The sequence below is a fragment of the Delphinus delphis genome, chromosome 19 (genome assembly GCF_949987515.2).
Source record: "Delphinus delphis chromosome 19, mDelDel1.2, whole genome shotgun sequence".
Lineage (NCBI taxonomy): Eukaryota > Metazoa > Chordata > Mammalia > Artiodactyla > Delphinidae > Delphinus > Delphinus delphis.
In genome coordinates this window covers 5,894,518-5,917,019 of record NC_082701.1, presented here as the reverse complement: position 1 = coordinate 5,917,019, position 22,502 = coordinate 5,894,518, and the positions used below count along the sequence as shown (strand labels likewise).

The 22,502-nt window shown below is 48.6% G+C and overlaps 2 protein-coding genes across 4 annotated transcripts in view; one reads left to right on the top strand and one right to left on the bottom strand.

Moving 5' to 3' along the window:
- The first annotated feature begins 520 nt into the window (after nt 1–520).
- CPSF4L (cleavage and polyadenylation specific factor 4 like) overlaps nt 521–22,502 on the top strand; it is a 22,972-nt gene continuing 990 nt past the window's right edge. Inside the window, exons 1-5 of the mRNA XM_059998181.1 lie at nt 521–623; nt 1,175–1,225; nt 3,617–3,769; nt 8,626–8,721; nt 9,558–9,651. Coding sequence (XP_059854164.1) covers nt 521–623; nt 1,175–1,225; nt 3,617–3,769; nt 8,626–8,721; nt 9,558–9,651 — 497 coding nt within the window. The remainder of the gene's footprint in view (nt 624–1,174; nt 1,226–3,616; nt 3,770–8,625; nt 8,722–9,557; nt 9,652–22,502) is intronic.
- The window catches only part of MTNAP1 (mitochondrial nucleoid associated protein 1), a 16,141-nt gene continuing 11,929 nt past the window's right edge, over nt 18,291–22,502 (bottom strand). For all 3 annotated transcript variants that reach the window (XM_059998179.1, XM_059998178.1, XM_059998180.1), the window contains exon 6: nt 18,291–21,067. In XM_059998179.1, coding sequence (XP_059854162.1) covers nt 21,003–21,067 — 65 coding nt within the window. In that variant the 3' untranslated portion in view covers nt 18,291–21,002. The remainder of the gene's footprint in view (nt 21,068–22,502) is intronic.

The following is a 22,502-nucleotide window of genomic DNA, read 5'->3' as shown; positions in this document are numbered from 1 at the left end:
TGTGTCTTTACATTAAAAGTACGCGCAGGGCACACGGGTTCGAGCCCCGGTCCGGGAAGATCCCACATGCCGCGGAGCGGCTGGGCCCATGAGCCATGGCCGCTGAGCCTGCGCGTCCGGAGCCTGTGCTCCGCAACGGGAGAGGCCACAACAGTGAGAGGCCTGCGTACCGCAAAAAAAAAAAAAAAAAAAGTACGAACACGGGCTTGGTAACGTCTGCATGGGCGTCTTTGGGAACATGTAGGGATAAGCAGCGTGTGGCGCTTTGCTCATCCCTCCCCAGCAGCGCGCATTGAGAGTGGGACTTAGGTACAGGTGTAGGGGACTGGGGCCCTGGGGCGTCTGCACCTGCATCAGGTAACGCCTGTCTAGCTGTGCCTGGGGAGTATAACTCAGCAGTCAGCCAGGGAGATGGGGTTCCGCATCAGAGCCTGGCCCCTTAAGGGCCTCTGATGAGCTATATTAGGCCCATCTGCAGGCGGCTTGAGCAACTTTTAGTAGCCCCAGCAGGAGAGAGAGGATGCAGGAGGTCATTGCAGGGCTGGAGCAGATCACCTTCACCTTCGAGAAGGATGTAGAGATGCAGAAGGGCACTGGACTCCTGCCTTTCCAGGGCATGGACAGTGAGTGAGGACGGGGACCCCGCCGCCACCCCTGCCCTCCCCCTCCCTCCCCGCCCCCCCGCCGGCCTTCTCTGCAGGCCCCTCTGCTTGGCTCCCTGATGGGGCGGCCCCTTCTCTCTGCTGCTCGCCAGGGAGGAGCAGGGGGGCTTGGGCCCGCCATCTGGGAGCCCCAGCTTAGCCCCTCGCTTCTCAGGCCCCCCCTTACATCCTTTCCAGGACTCCAAAAAAAAAAAAAAAAATGGGGCTGGCTTCTGGGCAAGCAGACCCGAGAGAGGTAAATTGAAAGAAGTTGGGAAGAAGCACACTGGCCTCCCGAGCTCCCGGGGGGCCTGGGGCCCTTCCAGCACCTCCGTTTCAGAGTTGGGGGGGCTTAGGTGTGGAGGCTGAAGGCTGGCTCCTGAGGCCGGCAACCCAAGGGCCAGGACTTGAGGACCCCCAGGCCCAGGCCTTGGTGGGTAGAAGGGAGACTTGCTGCTGGAGGGGTGAGGGCCCTTTGACAGCCACAGCCTCTGGAGAAGCTGCCCCCCTCCTTTGCGTTCTTCTCCTTCCAGAGTCCGGCTCAGCTGTGTGCAACTTCTTCGCTAAAGGGCTCTGCGAGAAAGGTGGGTCAGCAGGTGGGGCTGGGGTTGGGGGTGGGTGGCAGCGGGGGCTGTCTAGGCCACACGGGGTTCAGCTTGGCCTGGAATAGGGTGTTGGATTTGCACCTGGGGAGGGGAAGGTGGGACGGGGCAAAATTTTAGTCTTATAAAAAGTAGGCAAAGGGCAAGTTGGGGGCTCTGTCCAGAAGCCTACCTTCCCCCACCCACCCCTAGCATTTCCCTGATTCACTAGCACTGATTAGGGCAGGCAGGGCTGCCCTGAAGGAGACATTCCCTTCTTTCTGCCCTGCTGGAGGTGGGATTGTTTGTGGGTGTCAGCTGTGTGCTCCCAGGAGCCCTCCGACTTATTTATTTTCCCCCAGCGGGGGGAGTGCTTTCCTTCCCCCTACTCTTGTCCTCCGAATTAATTTGGGACCTGCTCAGCCGTTCCATCCATTTCCTTTTTTTTTAAATAAGTTTATTTATTTTTGGCTGCGTTGGGTCTTCGTTGCTGCACGCAGGTTTTCTCTAGTTGTGGCGAGCGGAGGCTACTCTTTGTTGCGGTGCGCGGGCGTCTCATTTTGGTGGCTTCTCTTGTTGCGGAGCACGGGCTCTAGGCACGCGGGCTTCAGTAGCTGTGGCCCGCGGGCTCTAGAGCGCAGGCTCAGTAGTTGTGGCGCACGGGCTTAGTTGCTCCGCGGCATGTGGGGTCTTCCCTGACCAGGGCTCGAACTCGTGTCCCCTGCATTGGCAGGTGGATTCTTAACCAGTGCGCCACCAGGAAGTCCCTGCATCCATTTCTTGTGTCCTAAGAAAGCTCTGGCCACAGTCTCTGAGATGCTACAACAAGCATCCTTATTTCTCCCCCATCCCAACGTGGCTCAACGATATGATCTTCCATGGGGACTTCCCTGCGGTCCAGTGGTTAAGACTCCGAGCTCCCAACGCAGGGGGCGTGGGTTTGATCCCTGGTCGGGGAACTGAGATCCCTCATGCTACGCGGCGTGGCCAAAAGAACAAAACAAAACGGAAAAACTGCTCTTCCAAACTCTTCTCCCCAAAAGCAGCGCTTCGGGGGGTGTGGGGTACCTGACTGAAAAGCAGCGGCTCTCAGCTTTGCTTCTGCCTCCTGAACCACTCACGGGCTCTTCCGATGGAAACCCAGTTGCCCCCAGTTGCCTCCAATTTGGGGGTCTCCAGTCCCCCCTAGAGATCCAGGTTAAGAAACTCTGAATGAGTTTAGGACCAAGTTTTGGGATCCAAGTGATTTTGTTCTTGGGAAGCTGGGAGGCCAGGAGGGGCCCAGGCACAGGGGGGGACCTAGGGCCATTTTTGCCACATGCCTCGTCCATGTTTGGGGCAGCCCTGGACGACGGGGTGAGGAGGGAAATGAGCTTGTCGGCCACTCCAGGCTTTGTGAAGCCAGGACTAGTGATGCCTCCTGGGGTCCTGTCCCTCAGCTTGGTCCATCCAGTCTCTAGAACAGTGGTTCACAGAGATACCCTCTTGCAAAGAAATAAAACTGTTCTTAGGTCTGGAAAGTCAGACCCAGGCAAGCCAATGGCCAGGGCTGGAGGGTAAGGCTATTTAAGAAGAACACCTCCCCAGCACCCCACAAATTCTATCGGAGAGGTGGCCAAGCACGAGACGGGTCCTGCTAAGAAACCGAGGGGTGTCCCTCCTGCCGACAGCAAGACCACCTGAGTGAAGATGACAAAGGGTGAAATGTAGCATTTCCAGTTCCTTCTGAATTGTTACCAAGCTGGCTCCTACGTCACCATGTTAGATCTCTGGAATCAGGAAACAGAACATTTTTTTTTTTTTTTCCCGGTACGCGGGCCTCTCACTGCTGTGGCCTCTCCCGTTGCGGAGCAACAGGCTCCGGATGCGCAGGCTCAGCGGCCATGGCTCACGGGCCCAGCCGCTCCGCGGCACGTGGGATCTTCCCGGACCGGGGCACGAACCGGTGTCCCCTGCATCGGCAGGCGGAGTCTCAACCACTGCACCACCGGGGAAGCCCCATTTGGTTTTTTAAGACGTGAATTCAACAGGTCCTTTATGAGCCTCGCTTTGTGCTGGCACCTTGCTAGGATGGGTGGCGGCTCCGGGGGCCAGGGCTGGAAACCAGGGCTCTGCTGTCTGGTAGGAGCACCCCATCAGGCTGGAGGGGAGGGGTGTGGAAGGTGCTGCAGAAGGTGTCCTGACAGACTGGGGGCTCCCCGGGGTTCGAGAAGGGCCAGGGCACCATGCCAGGCAGAGAGGGCTTTGAAGCTGTGTTTTAAGCCGTGTCTGGCCCCCAATTCTAGCCTCCCCCAGGCTCCAGGGGAAGGGGCGGTGGGCCTTCCTTCCAGGGGTGAGCTGGGCTCAGGCTCTAGGCGAGCGGGGAACCCCAGCTGGGTGCTCTGGTGTCCCCAGGGAAGCTGTGCCCCTTCCGGCACGACCGAGGGGAGAAGATGGTGGTGTGTAAGCACTGGCTCCGGGGGCTGTGCAAGAAGGGCGACCAGTGCAAGTTCCTGCACCAGTACGACGTCACCAGGATGCCCGTGTGCTACTTCTACTCCAAGTTCGGTCGGTAATGCCCCTTCCCGGTTCCCCCCCACACACCCCGGAGGGTAGCAGTGGGGGCCGAGGGATGGGATGAAGTCGGGGAGGGGCCCCCAAAGGAGGCCTCGCGTGTCCCAGGTGGGCAGACCAGGCCGCGGGGGCCTTGCTTCTCCAACCCCCTAGAAAAATTGGAACTGTCCTCTGAGCCCTGCTTCACTGCCCCAGCAGGCTCGGGCACACGCAGCCGGTCCTGCCGGGGGAGGGAGAGGGCTGGAATCAAAGGCTGAATGGTTGCCCTCCCTGGTCCACTCCTGGCTAATCACGCACCCAGACGGGCTGTCTGGAAACGAGCCTTGAACACGCCCTCTCTCAAGCCCCGGGATGGGCTGGGGTGAGTCGGAGCCAGTGTTTCCCAAACAGCAAGCACTTTCACGGTGCTCCAGGTCTCCACAAAGCACCTGCCCCGTCGACGCGCACCATCGCCTCCTTGGCAATAGACCGTCTTGCTATTTTTAACTCCTCTTTTAGAAGAAAACTTTACATTGCTTCGGTAAATGGAAAACTGGCATCACTGATTGGCAATAGAAAGTCACTGTAAACGGGAGATCGCGAGCTTCAGAAGTTTGGCCCCTGAAATGACCTTGTGTGGTCAGGTCTGGACCCGCATGTCACCCCCCTCTGACTCAAGTCTTTTGTCATCTGAGGGGCTACATAGGGGGAAGCCACTGCCGGTTTAAGAACGGGATCTGTGCATGTGTTTCAGGTCTTATCTTTCTCCATAAACTTTTACAGTTCAGTGCTTTTCAGAGCTGGAAGGAGCCTTAAGGATGATCTAGTCTAGTAGTTTTCAAACTGTATTCCGAAGAGGGACTTGGAGGGAGAGCTGGGCCAGCCTCCAGGGACACCTCTGACTGAGGCGGCTTGGCTTTGAAACATCGGGGGGGCTGTGGGCAGCTGTTCCTCATTAGTGTCCATGGGGGGGGCATTCCTGGGTATCCAGGAAGAAGGTACCCCACCCCCCAAGGTCAGTAAGAGCTTCCCCCAGGCTCAAATTCTTTTTTTTGCGGTATGCGGGCCTCTCACTGTTGTGGCCTCTCCCGTTGCGGAGCACAGGCTCCGGACGCGCAGGCTGAGCGGCCATGGCTCACGGGCCCAGCCACTCCGCGGCATGGGCATGTGGGATCTTCCCAGACCGGGGCACGAACCCGTGTCCCCTGCATCAGCAGGCAGACTCTCAACCACTGCGCCACCAGGGAAGCCCCCAGGCTCAAATTCTGTTTCCTGCCTTCTCCTCGGACTTGAGACCTGGCGGTGGCAATTCATGAGGGTTGCCCGCATGTGTCCCTTGTAAGAAAGGGCAAAGTGTATATGAATCCTGGTCCCCATTGGTCGCGTCACCTAAAAAGCTCTTAATTTAAAATGCCCCTTTATTCTTTCAAAAACCTCGGTTGGCTTTCTTTGGGGGATTGGGGTCGTGCTGGGCATGGATACGGGAATAGAACTAGGTCCGCTCTGCTCTCAAATAATCCCTACTGTGAGGGCGGACGTATACACTGGTGGTTACAATAGGTAACCCGTGTTTTTTGCTCTTGGAGTAAATGAATTAATACCTTTTTCTAATATCAAAGCATAATTACAGTTCTCATTGGAAGTAAATCGTTTTACTTAAAAAATATTCTTGGGGATGGGCTTCCCTGGCGGCGCAGTAGTTGAGAGTCCGCCTGCCGATGCAGGGGACATGGGTTCGTGCCCTGGTCCAGGAAGATCCCACATGCCGCGGAGCGGCTGGGCCCGTGAGCCATGGCCGCGGAGCCTGAAAAAAAAAAATTGTTGGGGAGATGTAGGAGTGGGAAAGGGCAGTTGAAAGGAGCTAGGAAGCCCGGGGGCTTTGGTTCTGCTCTGGGATGTGCTCGTCCCAAAGGTATCTTGGGCAGGGGGCTCTGACAGGCAGACGGGCGGGTGGGGTGCGGTGCCACCTGCTGGCCGAGAGACCTGGTGTCCTCGTTTGTGAAATGAGAGAACTGGGTAAGAGTGGGGTTGAAACTCTGGGGAAGGAGTGGTACTCTTGAAGGTTCAGGTGGAACCTTGCTTTGCACAAGCCCAATGTAAAAAATAGATCTCTTTGGAGCTGCTCGGAAACCAGTGGAATTGACACTATGGCGTTCCTTTTGGCTCTGAAAAGCGCTAAGTTGTAGGCTTTAATTAATTAATGTATTGAAGTTTAGTTGATCTACAATGTTGTGTTAGTTTCAGGTGCACAGCAAAGTGATTCAGTTCTATATATATATTCTATAATAGATATATATTATTTTTTCAGACTCTTCCATTATAGGTTATTACAAAATATTGCATAGAGTTCCCTGTGCTATATAGTAGGTCCTTGTTGTTTACCTGTTTAACATAGAGTAGTGTGTATCTGCTAATCCCAAAGTCCTAATTTATCCGTCCCCTCTTCCCCCTTTGGTAACCATAAATTTGTTTTCTCTGTCTGTGTGTCTATTGCTGTTTTATAAATAAGTTCATTTGTGTTTTTTTTTTCTTTGGATTCCACATACAAGTGATATCATATGGTATTTGTCTTTCTCTTTCTGACTTACTTCACCTAGTATGATCATCTCTAGGTCCATCTATGTCGCTGCAAATGGCATTACTTCATTCTTTTTTATGGCTGAGTAATAGTCCACGGTATGTATGTACCCCATCTTCTTTATCCATTCATCTGTCAGTGGACATTTGGGTTGCTTTCCTGTCTTGGATACTGTGAATAGTGCTGCTATGAGCATAGGGGTGCATGGATCTTCTCGAATTATAGGTTTCTCCAGATATATGCCCAGGAGTGGGATTGCTGGATCATACGGTAACTCTATTTTTAGTTTTTTGAGGAACCTGTTCTCCATAGTGGCTGTACCAGTTTACACTCCCACCAACAGTGCACGAGGGTTCCCTTTTCTCCACACCGTCTCCAGCATTTATTATTTGTAGACCTTGATGATGGCCGTTCTGGCCAGTGTGCGGTGATACCTCACTGTAGTTTTGATTTGCATTTCTCTAATAATTAGTGATGTTGAGCATCTTTTCATGTGCCTAATGACCATCTGTATGTGTTCTTTGGAGAAACGTCTATTTAGGTCTTCTGCCCATTTTTTGATTGGGTCGTTTGTTTTTTGGATATTGAGCTGTATGAGCTGTTTGTATATTTTGGAGATTAATCCCTTGTTGGTCGCATCATTTGCAAATATTTTCTCCCATTCTTTAGGTTGTCTTTTTGTTTTCTTTATGGTTTCCTTTGCTGTGCAAAACCTTTAAGTTAGTTAAGTCCCATTTGTGTATTTTTGTTTTTATTTCCATTACTCTAGGAGAAGGGTCCAAAAAGATACTGCTGTGATTTATGTCAAAGTGTGTTCTGTCTATGTTTTCCTCTAGGAGTTTCATAGTATCTGGTCTTCATTTAGGTCTTTAATCCATTCTGAGTTTATTTTTGTGTATGGTGTTAGGGAGTGTTCTAATTTCATTCTTTTACATGTAGCTGTCCAGTTTTCCCAGCACCACTTATTGAAAAGAGACTATCTTTTCTCCATTGTTTATTCTTGCCTCCTTTGTCATAGATTAATTGACCATAGGTGTGTGGCTTTCTTTCTGGGCTTTCTGTCCTGTTCCATTCATCTGTATTTCTGTTTTTGTGCCAGTACCATAGTTTTGATGACTGGCGTTATAGTATAGTCTGAAGTCAGGGATCCTGATTCTTCCAGTTCCATTTTACTTTCTCAAGATTGCTTTGACTATTTGGGTTCTCTTGTGTTTCCACACAAATTAAAAAAAATTTTTTTTGTTCTAGATCTGTGAAAATGCCATTGGTAATTTGATAGGGATTGCGTTGAATCTGTAGATTGCCTCGGGTAGTACAGTCATTTTGCTAATATTGATTGCTCCAATCCAAGAACACGGTATATCTTTCCATCTGTTGGTGTCATCTTCAGTTTCTTTCATCAGCGTCTTATAGTTTTCAGAGTACAGGTCTTTTGCCTCCTTAGGCAGGTGTATTCCTAGGTATTTTATTCTTTTTGATGTGATGGTAAATGGGATTGTTCCCTTAATTTCTCCTTCTGATCTTTCATTGTTAAGTTGTAGGCTTTTAAGGAGGATGAGATTGGAAACACTCACCGATTCTCTACTTGAATGAGGTGAAAACAGGGCTGAATCTTCCCCCTTGGTTCCTTCAGAGCCCCTGGGTCCCTAAGGGGAAGCTAAGAGTGCTTAGACTCCCTCCCTAACTCCTGTGGTCTATGCAAACAGGAGCCCGGGGTCTTGGTCTAATCCACAGACAGGTTACGGCACAGGCTTTGCGAAACTACAGGTGTCCCTCTGTGTTGCGTGTATCTTAATCCCTGTGCCAGCTTTGAAGCAGCGCTCTGCTCTTCTTGGCATTTCCCCCACAAAGAACTGCACCCCTTTCCTCTGGAAGCCACGGAGGTTTCATCATAGAGACGAAGCTTTAGCCACGCGCACGGCAACACCTTCACGCAGCGTCTATGCCTTCCTGGACCTTAAGCTGCTGGCTCTGGGTCTCCCCTTCCCCATCTCTCCTCGTTCCTTCCTCCCAAGTAGTCTCTAAATACCTCCGGATATCTGGCCCTGCCCCAACTCTTGCAGATGTGTGTATTCACACCCAAGTCCCACTTAGCCAGTATGATTGCGATCCGCCTTTCTTAGGTTGCAGGAAGGTTTAGAAATAAATATCTTGCTGTCCTCAAAAAGCTGCTGACCACCAGAAGGCAGAGAAGTGGCTTATACGCAAGGGGCAGGGTCAGTCTTGTTCCGGGAGGGCGGAAGTGACTGCAAACATGAACCCACTTATGCACAAAGAACTCTGGGATTTTCAGGTGACTGCAGCAACAAGGAATGTCCCTTTCTCCATGTGAAGCCGGCCTTCAAGACCCGGGACTGTCCGTGGTATGACCAAGGTTTCTGCAAGGACGGTGAGGCCCTGACAGAAAGGGGGCTCTAGGGGACATGGGGGAGTCTCCCGGCAGGGGAAGGATGCACATTCCTGATGCAGCCTGTGGAGGTCCGCCCCAGGTTGAAATCCCACAGCAGGCCTCTGTAGCTCCCCCCAGTGGAAACCCTCTGCAGTACATGGTGGAGTAGGCTCACTGCGGTTCAGATCCCAATGGCTTCAGAATGTATTGACTGTGTAACCTTGAACAAATATGAAAAGGGGACCAGCTCCCCTGAGGGCCGTTGGGCCGGGTGGAAGTAGGACCCCTTGGGCAGCCCTGCGCATCGGGTCTGACCCATAGAAGACATTTCTCTGTTCCCTCCCATCTGGGTGTCACGTAAATACATTTCACTGTCCCTATCTGGCCAAAGTTCGGAGGCAGGGCCCCCGTTGGAGTCCCCGTGCTCTGCGCACCGCAGTCCTTTCTTTTCCGGTATCTGGGTGTGGTGTTCTTACTGAGCTCCTGGCAGCCCTGGTTCGGGGAGGATTTTAGGGGAGGGCGGCTGAAGGAGGATTAGTGAGATGTGTGATTGGTTGGCCTTTGCTCAGCCCAACCTGCTGCAGCTAAATGAATGGAAGCACGTTGCAGCCCACATCCATGGAAGTCCTCCAAGACAGCGCGTTAGGGACACTTCTGATGCTACTGTTTCAGGCCTGGCCAGCTGACACCTACTCCCACACATTCTGAGGTGCCCTTTCCCATCTCAGTCATGTGGCTGGGAAGCTGGTGCTTCCCCTTGCCGGTAAGCTTTGACATGTGTGTTTCCCCCACTAGCTAAAGAAGATCCTTCTAGCTGTTTTTTCTTTGCCCAGCAGGTCCCCTGTGTAAATATCGCCACGTCCGCAGAATAATGTGTATGAACTACTCAGCTGGCTTCTGCCCTGAGGGACCCAAATGCCAATTTGCACAGTAAGTGTGACTCCCCCGAGTGCTGGGCCCACTCTCTGGCTTCTAGACCTAGATCCTTCTGCACCTTCACTGGCCTGGGGTGGGGAGCGAAGTGTCCGGCGAGCACCTACCCGCGGTGTTCTCGCCCACCCTACGCCCACCCCTCCTGGTGCCGTCGGCTGCACTGAACTCTAACCCATCCTGTTAGTGCCTATCTATTGCTGGGGATGGGTGTATAGCTCTTAGAAACAGGAGTAGAGACATTCAACACCTACCCGCCACCCCCATCCTCTGCAATTCTCCCTGGCTGGGGTGCCGGCTCCTTCCCTGTGGGGCTCTGAGAACAGGAAACCTGCCTCAGGCTGGTGCAGGACGTGTTAATGAGCAGCGAGCTTGGGCGGCGCCTAGAGCGTGGCTGTGACTATGTCTCTCCCTGCCTCCCTCAGCCCCAAGATGAATCTTTTATTCAACCCAAGTTACCTGAAGGTGAGTGCAGGTAGGAGGGGGGCAGATGTGGCTCACTCCTTTACTGCACGGTTCCCTGGGGAACCCTTGCTCTCCAGCCCTGCACTCTTCCCAGGTGCCCTCACTCTCACACCATCTGCTCCCCGCATCCTGGGAAAGGCACACATACGGGGTCGCTCCTCCCAGACCCCCTCGGACCTCCGTCGTCTCTGCTTCAGGCAGAGCTTCTTGGCCCCTGAGGCTTTCCTTCTCCTTAGCTGCAGAACACAGGTGTGGTTTTTATTCAAGAACCTGGGGTCTAGCTGAGGACCCATGGTCCAGAGTTGTTCTGAATCAGGGCCATCCTGGTTGTGCCTGGTCCCTATGGGAACAGATCTGCCTCCCACTGATATCAAGTCTTGATACGAGAGCCTCCATCCCGGCTCAGCAAGCCACAGCCTGCGGGGTCAAATCTGGCCTTTTGCCTGTTTCTGTACAGCCTGGGACCTAAAAATGACTTCTTAAAGGTGGTGACAGAAAAATCCAAAGTAACATTTTGCGATGTGTGGAAATGCAAATTCCAGTGCTCATAAATAGTTTCACTGGAACAGGACCAAGCCCATCATTTACATACTGTCTGACTGTTCCTCATGCTTACGATGGCAGAGTTGCGTAGCTCCAACAGAGACCAGATGGCCCGCAAAGTTGAAAATATTTACTGTTTGGGCTCCTGCAGAAAAAGCTTGCTGGTCCCGGTGGGGATGTCTGCATGCTGGCCTGCCAGTAAAGTCTGACAGAGGCCAAAGAGGGAGCACGAACGCTGGGGGGAGCAGCCGAGCTCTTGCTAATTAGGGGTTCTGTACACAGCCCTAGGCTGGGATGGCACTGGCACATGAGGAGGGCGACCCCTGCTGGTTCCCAGTGGGATCGCTGACAGCGGGTGGGAAGCGATCGTCAACACTGGGGAATTCAAAAGCCCATTTCCAACGTCCATCAAAAGGTACGCTTTCGCAAACGAAGGCATTTCGCAACCTGGTTTCAGTTTGATGGCCTGGCCGGAGTCCCTGCCCTCTTTCTACACAGGGAGTGTCTATAAATGTTTCCTTTTGGCTTCACTTTCTCTGCAGCTTGTCATCCGGCCAGTGGGTTCGGCACCTCCTGCTTCTGCCTGGGAACCTCACAAGCCCCCTTCCCCGAAAGAGTGTCTGCTTCTCCACCCTCAGATGAAGCCCCAGGAGCCCCCGGTCACTTACTGCCTGGGGCTCAGGGCCCTGGAAGAGGGCCCGTGTTACAGGGTGAGTGGTGATGAGCGGGGCTACTGCTCTGTTGAGGGCAAGACGAGGGGTGATTAGCAAGATAAAATCGGACTGAGGTTTAGGAGTGCAAACTAAGAGAGAATGGGGGAATTTAGCTGCGAGACCAAACTGTTCCAATTTTAAGGTCTCAGTAACCTCATCTTATTTGCATTTCCTGCCAGACAAGACTGTTTATTTCTTTAAAAGGCTAATAAGTTAAACATCTTTCATGCACTATTTTGCTACCTGACGATCCCTTGAGTTATTTATACATAATAGCCTTAAGACTTGGCACAGTCTTGGTAAGGGGCGGCTTGGTAAGGAAGGGAATGTCACACCTTACATTTCTTGGTTGTTATCTTCTGATTCCTCAGGAAAAAAATCATGTTTTACACTCATGAGATTGCCTCTGAACTGTCCTGACCTTTGCCTTCTCTAGTCTGCAAGAGAATTGTACTATCAGGCCTTGCTTTCCTCACACGATGGATTTCCTGGTCTTCATGCATCCACAGCCCTGTTCTTTGGGTTAGCGATGATGGGGCTTGAACCTCAAGGCCTTTTTCAGGCCAGAAGTGGACCTTCATTTATGAGCACAATCCATCACGTTCCTCAGAAAGCCAGCTAACCAGCTCCTAGGGTGCCCTAGACAATTTAGGATTTTTCTCTTAGGATTTGAATTTACTAAAAGTCACACCATTAACTTTTTCTCTTGTAGTGTTGAAAAATGAGCCATTATGCCAGTAAGAGTCAACTGGTAGAAGTTACCAAAAAATACCCCTGATCGGTCTGGGGAACTGAAGGACCTTCTAGTGAAGACGCCCAAAGGCCATCCTAGGGGATTCTGTTCTCAGCTAGCCCACTGCCTGCCTAACCAGGAAAGGAGGTGCAGAAGCAGCCTGCTGTGCTTCAATTTCCTCTTCTGTACGTGAACGAGCTACTGAAAATATAGCAGGAGTGGAGGCTGACTGAGTGTGGCAGGAAGGAGGTATTCATAGAACGGGGGAGCACAATGTAAGTAAAACCAAGAGCTCGAGTATATGGGAAACGGTCACTGTCCTGTGCTTAGCTCCCGTCCTGCCGCCGACAGTTCTGGGCGGCACGTGGCCTTCCTGTGCACACGGCCTCAGCTGCTGCTGTAAACGAACAATTAAATCAAGTGGTTTCTTTAGCATGACAGCTGCTTCCCTATATGGCTTCCCTAAGTGTAAGACGAGATTCTGTGCATGCCTTCTGTAAGGAATTACAGGGAGGTGGATGGTACGAGTGAGGCTTATCCTGGGGACGTAAGGAAGTGACATGGATCAGTGAATGCCGTGTGGTCTCGGTCACTGTCTGAGTCAAACCCCAATGCAACTTAATCCACGGGGAAAGGAGCAGGGAGGCAAGGCTGCGCCTTTTGGAGGAGTGGAGAGAAGAGGGACGACACACAGTGCGCGGTGGGACCAGGCCCCTACCTTTGGCAGACGGAGGCAGCTGGCTCATCCGGCCTGGAGCGGGAGGGTGAGGCCGAGGCTAAGAGGACCTGGAGCGGGAGGGCGAGGCCGAGGCTAGGAGGATAGCCGGCCCTGAAGACGGATTCGGGGGTCTGAATGCCAGCTCCACCCTGGGCTGCTAGGTGACAAACCCTACACAGCCATGCAGGCAAATTACTTACCCTCCTCGAGTCTGCTCCCTCATTCTAGAAAACGAGTGTGGTGGCGGCTCTGGCCTCACAGGCTGGAGACTTCAGGTAAAGAAGGCTGCACGGCGCTGGGCTGACAAAAGTGAGCACCCAGGCGGTAGCTGGATTTTGGCGTGGATTGTGGTGGGGCCTCTCTTGCTTAGTTCAAGTTCAGGATGTGAATGAAATAAGAGGCCACAAGAGGTGTTAGAAAAGCTGTTATTTCATTCCTATTATGTGTGACACTTCGCTGGAATTAACAGATGCAAGACTTTTAATTCGACCAAATCTCTGCAAAGTAGGTATAATCATCCCCATTTTACAGTCCGGACCAAGGAGGCTCCAATTAAGTCAGATAACTTGCCCAAGGACACACCTACTACCCATTTCACAGGTAAGTGTCTGGGAGAGGCAAATAACCAGAATAGAGGACTATTTTTTGAACATATTTTTGTTATGAAGAGTGGTAACAGTAATATGTAGGACGAACATGGCGGGGGTGGGGGGGGGAGCAGGTACTGAGAGTAACTGGATAATCCGTAAATCAGGAAAAACAGGACCGAAAGAAATAGTAGCAGCAGATAGGGCTTCCCATAAAGTATAAAACACTCCACTGATAATACAAAATGATTTATTCTTAATAGCTGAATATTTTAATATATATAGAAAAAAGGCAGTGTTTCAGGTATCATCACTCAGGATTAAACTCAAGTAGGTAGCAGAGATAACCCACCTTACACAGACCATGCGCATGACAGCAGGGTGTCCAGACGTGCCTGTGAATGTTTGCAGCCTCCAGTAACCGAACCTTCCCGGTAAATCTTCGAGGATGGAGAGAAGCCTGGGTACCACCGTTAACTCTCCTGCAGGGTGGATGGGAATTCTCAGGCTGCGTTTCTACACACATTGCTGGAAGCCGTGTTTGGGAAGGCACATGGCTGCCCTGGAAGCAGAATCTGAGCACTGCTGTTTACCCAGGGAAGCTCCCACCAGTGCCAGGGAAGATGTGGAGCACAATTTAAGAGACAGAATGTAGGAGGCTGTTTAAAACGGAACAGCATGGTTAGAGCATTCCAGACTTCTCTCCTGGCTTTGTGGAGACACGAGCTCCTCTCTCCTGGCTGAAGCACACTGGCTTTGCATGGAGCAGAGCCTCACTCATGGACAACTCCAGCTTTGAAAAGAACCTCTAGTCTTCCTAAGGAAGCCTGGAATCTGCCAGATCACATAAATGGGTGGGCCTGGCTGTGCAAACAAACTTACGTCGTAGTATGAACAACAAATGCATCCTCGTAAGGCAAGTTTACAATATTGCGAACTGGAGCCAAGAGGCATATCCCTGGATCATGCTGCGTTTGTTTAGATCTGAATCTAAGAAAAGAATCAGTTATCAGCTGACCTTAACTCTCAAACTATTTTGAACATTACTAAGAAATCACTAAAAGACTCGATAAAAGGTCGTCAAGGATTTCCCTACCTCAGATGGCAGCAATGCGTAGATAGGGAAACCTTTCCCTGTTACTTTGTGGACGTAATCAAATAATTCCAGAATCTGGACAAACTTCAGACGGCTTTTTCAAAGTCACCCACATCATTTTAAGAATCAATGCTCAGCTCATCGGCACAGGCACATTCCTGGGGTCAAGGTGGAGCTGGTCTGGGGCTGTCGACTGCTGTCTCTCTCTCAACGTACAGCTGCCAAGCATCTCTGCCGAACACCAGATGAGGACACCAAGGCACAGAGAGGTTAAGTCACTTGCTCAAGGTCACAAAGATCGTTTACACAGACATTCGCACTGGAAGCCCAGAAAAAAGAGATAATTAAGTACATTCCACAACAGAAACTGAAGAGTAACTATTCCTTAGGTGATGTTAAATACGTTGGTACCTACAACTGAAAATGCTATTTTGGTTGGAACAGAAACAGACTGGGAGATATCAGAGATCAAGGCCCTGCTAAACTTGATCACTTCATTCTGATGGCTTACCAGCAGGAGAAAGCCATTCAGACTAGAGACAAGATGGCAGAGTAGAAAGGACCTTGAGCTCACCTCCTCTCACGAGCACACCAAAATCACAAATAACTGCTGAACAAACATTGATTAAAAAAAGACTGGAACCTACCAAAAAAGATATCCTACATCCAAAGACAAAGAAGGAAGCACAACGAGATGGTAGGAGGGGGTGCAACTGTGACACAATCAATTCCCACACCACCTGAGGGGGTGACCCAGAGACTGGAGAATAATTTTATCACAGACTTCCTCCTAGAAGAGAGTTCGGAGCCCCACATCAGGCTCCCCAGCCTGGGGGTCTGGCAGCAGAGGAGGAGCCCCCAGAGCATTTGGCTTCGAAAGCCAGCGGGGTTTGACTGCAGGAGCCCCACAGGAGTGAGGGAAACAGAGAGACTCCACTCTTGGAGGGTGCAGAGCACCAGGACCCAGGACGAAAGCAGTGACTTCGTAGAAGCCTGGGCCAGACCTACCTGGGCAGCCCTCTTGCTTGGGTAATTAGCACCAACACCTGGGCCCACCCAACAGCCTACAGGCGCCAGTGCTGGGAGGCCTCAGGCCAACCAACCAACCAACCAACACAGAGGGAACACAGCCCCACCCATCAGCAGACAGGCTGCCTGAAAACTCCCTGAGCCCACAGACACCTCTCAACGTGCCCCCTGTTACAGCCCTGCCCCACCCAGAGGGCAGACACTGGCCCCTCCCACCAGGAAGCCTGCACAAGCCTCTAGACCAGCCTCACCCACTGCGGGCAGACACCAGAAGCAAGAAAACTACAATCTTGCAGGCTGCGAACCGAGGCAAAGAACTTGGGAAAAGAATGCATGCAGAGTGAGGAGCTACAAGAAGTTTTAAGAAAGAGAAGATAGAACAACCAGAGTTGAGAATACAATAACTGAAATGAAAAATACACTAGAAGGAATCAATAGCAGAATAAATGAGGCAGAAGAAGGAGTAAGTGAACTGGAAGACAGAATGGTGGAGATCACTGCTGTGTAACAGAATAAAGAATGAAAAGAAATGAGGACAGTTGAAGAGACCTCTGGGACAACATCAAAGGCACCAACATTCACATTATAGGGGTCCCAGAAGAAGAAGGAGGAGGAACATGCCGAGACACACAATAATAAAAATGACAAAAATTAAAGATTAAGAGAAAATATTAAAAGCAACAAGGAAATTCTCATAAGGTTATCAGCTGATTTTTCAGCAGAAACTCTGCAGGCCAAAAGGGAGTGGCACAATATAAAGTGATGAAAGGGAAAAAGCTAAAACCAAGATTACTCTACCCAGCAAGGCTCTCATTTAGATTTGACAGAGAAAGCAACAGCTTAAGGACTGGCACCACCAAACCAGCTTTAGAACAAATGCTAAAGCAACTTCTCTAGGTGGGAAACAAACATGTGGAGGCTAAACAATATGCTTCTAAACAACCAATGGATCACTGAGGAAATCAAAAAACACCTAGAGACAAACGAAACCTAAAACACAAGGATCCAAAACTTACGGGATGCAGCAAAAGCAGTTCTAACAGGGAAGTTTATGGTGATACAAGCTCACCTCAGGAAACAAGAAAAGTCTCAAACAACCTAACCTTACACCTAAAGCAACTAAAGAACAAACAAAATACAAAATAGGTAGAAGGAAAGAAATCATAAAGGTCACGGAAGAAATAAATAGACTAATAAAACAAAAAGATCAATGAAACTAAAAGCTGATTCTTTGAAAAGATAAACAAAATTGCTAAACCTTTAGCCAAACTCATAAGAAAAAAAGGGATAGGGCCCAAACCAAAAAAATTAGAAATGAAAAAGGAGAAGTTACAACTGACGTAAGAGACCACTACAAGCAACTCTATGCCAATAAAATGGACAACCTAGAAGAAATGGACAAATTCTTAGAAAGTTACAGTCTCCCAAGACTGTACCAGGAAGAAACAAAATATGAACAGGCCAATTACAAGTACTGAAATTGAATCTGTGATTAAAAAACTCCCCCAAAATAAAAGTCCAGGACCAGATGGCTTCACAGGCAAATTCTGTTGAACATTTAGAGAAGAGTTAACAACCATCCTTCTGAAACTATTCCAAAAAACTACAGAGGAACGAACACTTCCAAACTCATTCAATGAGGCCACAATCACCCTGATACTAACACCAGACAAAGATACCACAAAAAAAGAAAATTACAGGCCAATATCACTGATGAACACAGACGCAAAAATTCTCAACAAAGTACTAGCAAATTGACTCCAACAGTACATTAAAAGGATCATACACCATGATCAAGTGGCATTTATCCCAGGGATACAAGGATTTTTCAATATCTGCAAATCAATCAGTGTGAAACAGCACATTAACAAATTGAAGAATAAAATCCATATGATCACCCCAATAGACGCAGAAATAGCTTTTGATAAAACGCAACATCCATTGACAATAAAAACTCTCCAGAAAATGGGCACAGAGGGAACCTACTTCAAGATAATAAAGGCCGTATATGACAAACCCACAGCTAACAGCACACTCAATGGCGAAAAGCTGAAAGCATTTCCTCTAAGATCAGGAACAAGGCAAGGATATTCACTCTTGCCACTTTCATTCAACATAGTTTTGAAAGTACTAGCCACTGCAATCAGAGTAGAAAAAGAAATGAATCCAATTTGGAAAAGAAGTAAAACTGTCATTGTTTGCAGATGACATGATACTATACACAGAAAATCCTAAAGACTCTAACAAAAAACTGCTAGAGCTCATGAATGAATTTGGTAAACTTGCAGGATACAAAATTAATACACAGAAATCTGCATTTCTAAACACTAACGATGAAAGATCAGAAAGAGAAATAAAGGAAACAATCGCATTTACCATCGTATCAAAAATAATATCGGGTTGGCCAGAAAGTTTGGTAAGATGTTACGGAAAAACCCAAACGAACTTTTTGGCCAACCTAATAAAATACCTAGGGATAAACCTACCTAGGGAAGGAAAAAATCTGTACTCTGAAAACTAAAAGACACTGATGAAAGAAATCAAAGATGACACAACTGATGGAAATATATACCATGTTCTTATATTGGAAGAATCAATATTGTCAAAATGGGGCTTCCTTGGTGGCGCAGTGGTTGGGAGTCCACCTGCCGATGCAGGAGACACGGTCTGGGAAGATCCCACATGCTGCGGAGCAGCTGGGACCGTGGGCCATGGCCGTTGAGCCTGCGCTCCGCAACGGGAGAGGCCACAATGGTGAGAGACCCACGTCACACACACACACACAATATTGTCAAAATGACTATACTACCCAAGGCAATCTATAGATTCAATGCAATCCCTATCAAATTACCAGTGGCAATTTTTGCAGGGCTAGAACAAAAAATTTTACAATTTATATGGAAACACAAAAGACCCCAAATAGCCAAAGCACGGAAGAGTAAAAGCAATTTTGAGAAAGAAAAACAGAGCTGGAGGAATCAGCTTCCCTGACTTCAGAGTATACTATAAAGCTATAGTCATCAAAACAGTATGGCACTGGCACAAAAGCAGAAAGATAGATCAATGGAACACGACAGAAAGCCCAGAAATAAACCCACGCACCCATGGTCAATTAATCTATGACAAAGGAGGCAAGAATATACAATGGAGAAGATCTCTTCAGTAAGTGGTGCTGGGAAAACTGGACAGCTACATATAAAAGAATGAAATTAGAACATTCTCTAACACCACACACAAAAATAAACTCAAAGTAGGTTAAAGACCTAAGTGTAAAACTGGATACTATAAAACTCCTAGAGAAAAACATAGGCAGAACACTCTTTGACATAAATTGCAGCAGTGTCTTTTTGGATCTGTCTTATAGAATAATGAAAATATAAACAAACAAATGGGACCTAATTAAACTTAAAAGTTTTTGCACAGCAAAGGAAACCATAAACAAGAAGACGACCTACAGAATGGGAGAAAATATTTGTAAATGATGCAACCAACAAGGGATTAATCTCCAAAATACACAAACAGCTCAATATCCAAAAAATAAACAACTCTATCAAAAAATGGGCAGAAGATCTAAATGGACACTTCTCCAAAGAACACATACAGATGGCCAAAGGCACATGAAAAATGCTCAACATGGCTAATTATTAGAGAAATGCAAATCGAAACTAGAATGAGGTATCACCTCACACTGGTCAGAATGGCCATCATCAAACTCTACAAATAATAAATGCTAGAGGGAATTCCCTGGAGGTCCAGTGGTTAGCACTCCATGCTTCCACTGCAGGGGGCCCAGGTTAGATCCCTGGTTGGGAAACTAAGATCCCACATGCCACGGGGCAGCTAAGCCCACGTACTCTAGAGCCTGTGTGCCACAAGTAGAGAGAAGCCCACACACCGCAACGAAAGATCCTCATGCCGCAACTAAGACGCGATGCAGCCAAAAAAACCCAAAAAACAAAAAGGATCAGTACAGATAAAGTAATTGTGAATCTATTAAGGTGTTGATTAAAAAATAAAAAGAATGTATTTTAAAAAATAAATGCTGGAGAGGGTGTGGAGAAAAGGGAACCCTCTTGCACTGTTGGTGGGAATGTAAATTGGTACAGCCACTATGGAGAACAGTATGGAGGTTCCTTAAAAAACTAAAAATAGAGCTACCATATGATCCTACAATCCCATTCCTGGGCATATATCTGGAGAAAACCATGATTTGAAAAGATACATGTACCCCAATGTTCACAGCAGCGCTATTTACAATAGTCAGGACATGGAAGCAACCTAAATGTCCACTGACAGAGGAATGGATAAAGAAGATATGGTACATATATACAATGGAATATTACTCAGCCATTAAAAAGAACGAAGTAGGGCTTGCCTGGTGGCGCAGTGGTTGAGAATCTGCCTGCCAATGCAGGGGACACGGATTCGAGCCCTGCTCTGGGAAGATCCCATATGCCACGGAGCAACTAGGCCCGTGAGCCACAGCTACTGAGCCTGCACGTCTGGAGCCTGTGCTCCGCAACGAGAGAGGCCGTGACAGTGAGAGGCCCGCACACCGCGATGAAGAGTGGCCCCCGCTCGCCGCTACTAGAGAAAGCCCTCTCACAGAAATGAAGACCCAACACAGCCAAAAAAATAAATAAATTTATAAAAAAAAAAAAAAGAAGAACGAAATAATGCCATTTGCAGCAATGTGGATGGACTTAGGAAATGATCATACTAAGTAAGTCAGACAGAGAAAGACAAATATATGATATTGCTTATATGGGGAATCTACAAAAAATAAATGATACAAATGAACTTATATATGAAACAGAAAAAGACCCACAGACGTAGAAAACAAATTTATGGTTACCAAAGGGGAAAAGGGCGGGGGGAGGGAGGGGTAAAGTAGGAGGTTGGGATTCACAGATACACACCACTCTATATAAAATAGATAATCAACAAGGACCTACTTGTAGCACAGGGAACTCTATTTGAAATTTTGTAATAAACTATAAGAGAAAGGTATCTGTAAAAGAATACGTATACATAAAACGATAGATATATATGTGTAACTGCATCACCATGCTGTACGCCTGAAACTAACACAACATACCGGGCAATAAGCAGCAGATATCCCTTCAGGACTGATGGGTCATTAAGTAGTTCGTTTTTCTCATTAAAGAACTAATTTTCAGGGATGTAAAGTATTCACTGTGATCTAACCGAGTTAAACCCTTTCATGATGTTTTAGCATTCTGATTGCAACAAGTGGCGCTAGTTTACTTACAGTTAGGGACAAAAATGATCTTGATGACAACCCTGGGGGGCTGTGAGCTTACTCCTGCCGTCACCACTGCACTCACATGCTGTGAGGAGCTGAGGGGGCAACACTCAGGCACTTAGGTACTGAGTCCAGAAAGGCTTCTCCTCCTGAAACGCGTTTCCTAACTAAATGCTTCAGAGCGGAGATCCCCAGTCCTCTTCATCCCTCCGACACAGGAGCCCGTGAGGTGTCCTGTCCATCTGGGGCAGGGCTTGGCACGCTTTCTGTAAAGGGCCAGAGAATAACCATTTTCAGCTTTGCAGGGTCTATGGTCTCTGTTGCAACAACTCAACTCTGCCACTGCAGTGTGGAAGCAGCCACAGCCATCACCTAACCAAAGATGCAGGGCTGTGTCCCACGGAGACTTTATTTACAAAAAATAGGCCACATGCTGGCTTGTGTCTGTGGGCTGTCGTGGTCTGCTGACCCCTGGGCTCAAGGGGATTGGGGAAGAGGACATAGCTGAGAGGTCATTCTCACCTACCTTTGTACCCTGAGCATTTCTGATCTAGAGTAAGGCAAAGGGGCAGGTGCAGGGAGACCCCTCCCTGACCGTGTCTCTTACAGGGCATTTACAAAGAAAGACCACAAAGCCTTTCCTAAAGGCAAGATACTGTTTTTGGAGTTCTGAAAATTCTGTCATATTAAACTAAAATAACTGCCTCTAGTATACTCTTCCTCAACCGTGAATTCTTCCTTATGGAGAATTCTAGCACACCTTTTCCTTAACCATAAGAATTTGATGCAGAATTAAATTACTCCCACTGGGGATAATTAGAGAGGCGGAGGGGGGGACAGGGGGCTGAAGAGCAGAAAAGGGAGATACAGCAGAAGATAAGTCAGCATCGAGTTCTGGGAAGAGAGAAGGAAGAGGTGTGCAAATACATGAACGCTGGCCTTAGAACAGCACACCTGCTTTTTCATAGTTTTGAAGGAGCTGGGACAAAAGAGGGACTGAACACATGTATTTTGGCCTGAGGATATTACAAGCAAAGGGAAGATACAGACAGACCCATCGACTTACTGATAGGGGCATATTGCTATCTGATATGTAATCAACCTCTGATGTTGGAAAAGAGGTTGAAAACCGTTATCCATCTGTGAGATCTACATTACATTTCCCTGAAGCCTTTGTAAGTACCCAAGTTATTCTCTAGGGGCCAAAGCAGAAAATTAGAAAAATATGGAATATTCTGATGAGGGAAGAGACATAAAAACCCCACCAGCCAAAAACAACCCAAACAAAGTGGGAGGAATATTTGAGTATTGCACTGAAATTCTTGGGAAGGGACAGGGGTGGAGTTCTGAAAAGCTTCCAAGAAGAGACGATAAGCAGAAACCATTTGCTCACTATTATACTCACTTAAGATGTGGAAAAGGTGATTTAGGCTTCTGTTTAGTGTGCTGCTTTAATTAGCTTAAAATATAACCTGCCAAGGATTTTTCAGAGGCTCACCTGCAACTCTGAACCCACCCTCTGCGTTTATGTTTCTGACACCTGCCAAGATGTGGTCAAGGACCCAGAAGAGCCTAACCATTTCCAAGGGGAGGGGTCTGATGTGTGCTGATCTCCTGCCACTTCACATACTATTGTGTACCAGTGTACATGTAGCCGAGTATCTAGTGGAGATGAACAGTAAAATGCCAAGATATAGAGAA